We start from the raw sequence: 3,359 nt of genomic DNA, 5'->3' as shown, positions 1-3,359 counted from the left end.
TCCAGAATTTTATCATTATTAATTACTTTTACCATCTTTAAACTTTCTCCTCTTGGGTTTTATAACAGCACCATGTTGATCTTAAGGGTTAAGATTTTTAAAAAAATATTTTTATTGATTTCAGAGAGGAAGGGAGAATATGGGAGAAATAGAAACATCAATGATGAGAGATAATCATTGATTGGCTGCCTCCTGCATGCCCACTACTGGGGATCGAGTCCGCAAGCCAGACATGTGCCCTTGACCAGAATCGAACCCAGGACCCTTTAGTCTTCAGGCTGACACTCTATCCACTGAGCCAAACCAGCTAGGGCCAAGGTGGCCATTTTTGGATGTTTGACGACAGCTTTTGAGTCCGGCCCTGCCTCTTCCCTCCCGCCCGGCATCTGCACGAGCTGACGAGAGAGCTGAGGTTCCCTCCTTCGGTGCTGGGGGGAGAGGCAAACCATGGGAGGCCATGGCCGGTGTGGGAACTCTCACCTCAGCTCCACCATTAACCACAATAAACACCCAGGCCCGGTGCCTTTCCTGGCGATCGCAGGACATTTCAGACCTGCTCCTCCCAGACAACCATGCAAGCAATAAACCTTTCATATCCTCCTGGTGTGTGGCATCATCAGTCTTAACATTCGAACCAAATATGGGTGGGGCTGGGGGGACGTTATATCTCTGCAGGGTAGAGATTCATCACTGTTCTTACCCCTGTTCTTATCACGGGCCTGCGTTCCCACGTGACTACAGCAGGTGGAGCTGAAGAATTCCGGTCTCCAGCTGGCCAGTCGCCACCACACCCACTGCCTTACTCCCTGCCTCCTGCACGCATTTACTCCACCGGCGTGGCCCCTGTGAGTGGGCAGTTTGTGGTCCCATGTCTAAGAGAACTTTGCCTGGAGGCAGGTGTGCAGCTGGGCTATGGCTTCCATTTTCATTCTCAGAAAGGGGTTCCCCCTCCTTCTGCCCGGGTTCCAAGATGGCCGGGCCCAGCCCAGCACCTGCCCACTTGTAAGCAGAGTGTACCTTCATAGAAAATGCCCTGGTCGTCTCTGGTCTGCAGGGATCCCAGCTTCCAGTGTCGTCCATTCTTGTCCATCAGCACTGTCCCCGTGGGCAAAGCCTCAAGGGAGATGGTCATACGCCTCCGCTTCAGTGTCTGAGGGCTTTTCTTCTTCATCTGCGGGCTGCTTTTGGGGGTTAGAGGACTGCCCCCTACAGCAGGATGGCCAGAATAAAGGAAAATCCAGGGGAGAAAAGTTGAATGAATAATGAGACAATAACCATAGTTCTGTTCATTTACTCATTTGTTCAATGAAAAACAACAACAAAAATGGTTCCTGAAACCTCTCATGGGTCAGGTCTTTGTGACAGAGCTGGGGACCCAGACATGAGTCAGACCTGGGCCCCTCCCACCAGAGCCCCTACTTGGGTGGGGAGTCTAACCTGGACACAGCCCGTCAGGCAAGGCAGTACAGAGAGATATGAAAAGGAGATTGACTGTGCCTGGAGAAGTCAGGGAAGGCTTCCAGGAGGAGGGGGCATTGGAGTTTGGTCCTGATGAATGAACAGAACTTGCCAGGGGGAAATAGACATTCTAGACACGCAACCAAAAACATCCCGAGACAGGACCTGGCCTTGTGCCAAGTATAAAACATTTGTTAGGCTGAGGCCCTGCCCTTGACTGGCTCCCAGGCTGGCAAGAGAATGGGGTGGCATGGTGAGGAGGAAACGGAATCAGCTGGACATGGACACAGGAAAAAATACGAACATCCCCATCCCTCCCACCTACCATCTACCCAAAGCACAAGAGGTGGTGGGGCCTACAGGATAACAAGGGACAAAGAGGAGACGCCGCGGGCTGCGACTTCAGATCTCAGGGCCTGGGAGGGAGGAGACCGGCTTGCGGTCCTCACGCCTCCTTTACCCACTGGCTGCCTTGAGAGCCTAGAGGGGACTTGCGCTCAAATGACTGGCACTGGCACTGTGGGGGCGCAGACGGAGAGCGCAGAGGGTCTGAGGGAGAGGAGATGGCCTTGACCCAGCCTGTGTTGCTCGGAAAAGGCTTCCTGGAGACCTGACCCCGTGCTGGGGAAGTGGCCGCGCGCCAGCAAAGCAGGGAGCGTGCCCTGCTGAGGGAACAGACAGGCAGAGACCAGAGGCTGAGGCCCTAGACAGCACCTCCAGAAAGTACGTTTTCCGCGCACAGGGCTGTGGTGAGAGCTAAGACAGGAACCAGCCTCTCCGAGCCTCAGGTGCCAGGTTGAAGAGGTGAGACTGTGGGGCAACGGGAAGAGCATGTGACTGTGAGCAGGGAGGGAGGGGGTCAACTCTGGAGGGGGAGCCTGGAGGCTGGGATAAGGGTCCAGGCAGGTGTGAGTGATGCCCGGGCACCCAAACACTGTCCGATGACCCGCCTTAACCCATCCCGAGTCAGGCCAGATCGATCCTAAAACTCACCTTTGGGCTTCAAGGTATTAATACCTTTGGGACTCAAGGTATCTTGAGACCCAGAACTCTTGCAGTTTGACAAGACAGATGAGGAAGACGTGCTACAGCTGGACCACTTCACTCTCTTGGGAGAGGATTCATAGCTGGAGTTCTTTCTCCTGGAGCCTAGGGAAAGGAGGACCGAATGCAAACTGGGATTACGAAGGCCCTTCCCAGGGAACATGAAACCAGAAGCCCAAGTTCAGAGTCAACCACTCTCTTCCCTTCGACCCTCACGGCCAGGTCTTGCTGCTTCTTCAGGGGGCTTGGTCTCTCTTGTATCACTCTGTCACTCTCTTCTGTCTTTTAGGTAATTTCCCCGGATCTATCTTCTAGTTCACAATTCTCTCTCCCGCTTTGTCTGGTCTGCAGTGTCAACAATCCGATGAGTTTCTGATTGCCGTGAGATTCGTTTTCATCATCATAGGTGTTCGTTGGCTCTTTCCCAGGTCTGCCAGATCAAATCTAACTAGCTTTTGTTCCTTCGTTTTATTTTTAACTTCTTCCTTTATTTCTTTAAACACATTAAAGGTGTTCTGGATGTGTACAGGGAACCAAGATGGCGGCATAGGTTAACGCCGGAGTTTGCTGCCTTGAACAACCACTTCAAAAGTGAAACTAAAAGACGGAACGGACACCATCCAGAACCACAGGAACGCTGGCTGAGTGGAAGTCCTACAACTAGGAGGAGAGAGTAACGCATACGGACACTCAGAGGAGGCGCAGTGCCGAAGTCAAATTCTGAGGTGCGGAGTGCGCGGAGCGGGCTGGCGGCAGAGGGCGCGGTTGGCGTTTTCAATCGGGAGGGAGTCGCAGACTCTGAGCTCCAGATCCGGGCGAGTCTTTAGGGGCACAGACTCAAACGGGAGAAGCGGGAC

The 3,359-nt window shown here is 53.2% G+C and overlaps 1 protein-coding gene across 3 annotated transcripts in view; it reads right to left on the bottom strand.

Moving 5' to 3' along the window:
- The window catches only part of VRK3 (vaccinia related kinase 3), a 36,653-nt gene that overhangs the window by 22,746 nt on the left and 10,548 nt on the right, over positions 1–3,359 (bottom strand). For 2 of the 3 annotated variants that reach the window (XM_006763861.2, XM_006763859.2), the window contains exons 3-4: positions 2,452–2,607; positions 1,018–1,206 (exon numbers count right to left, since the gene is read on the bottom strand). In XM_006763861.2, coding sequence (XP_006763924.1) covers positions 1,018–1,206; positions 2,452–2,607 — 345 coding nt within the window. The remainder of the gene's footprint in view (positions 1–1,017; positions 1,207–2,451; positions 2,608–3,359) is intronic. The other variant, XM_006763862.2, reaches the window with a different exon arrangement.

Source organism: Myotis davidii, unplaced genomic scaffold (genome assembly GCF_000327345.1).
Source record: "Myotis davidii unplaced genomic scaffold, ASM32734v1 scaffold358, whole genome shotgun sequence".
NCBI classification, from domain to species: domain Eukaryota; kingdom Metazoa; phylum Chordata; class Mammalia; order Chiroptera; family Vespertilionidae; genus Myotis; species Myotis davidii.
The sequence above is the reverse complement of the archived record's forward strand: the minus strand, read 5'-3'. Positions and strand labels throughout refer to the sequence as shown.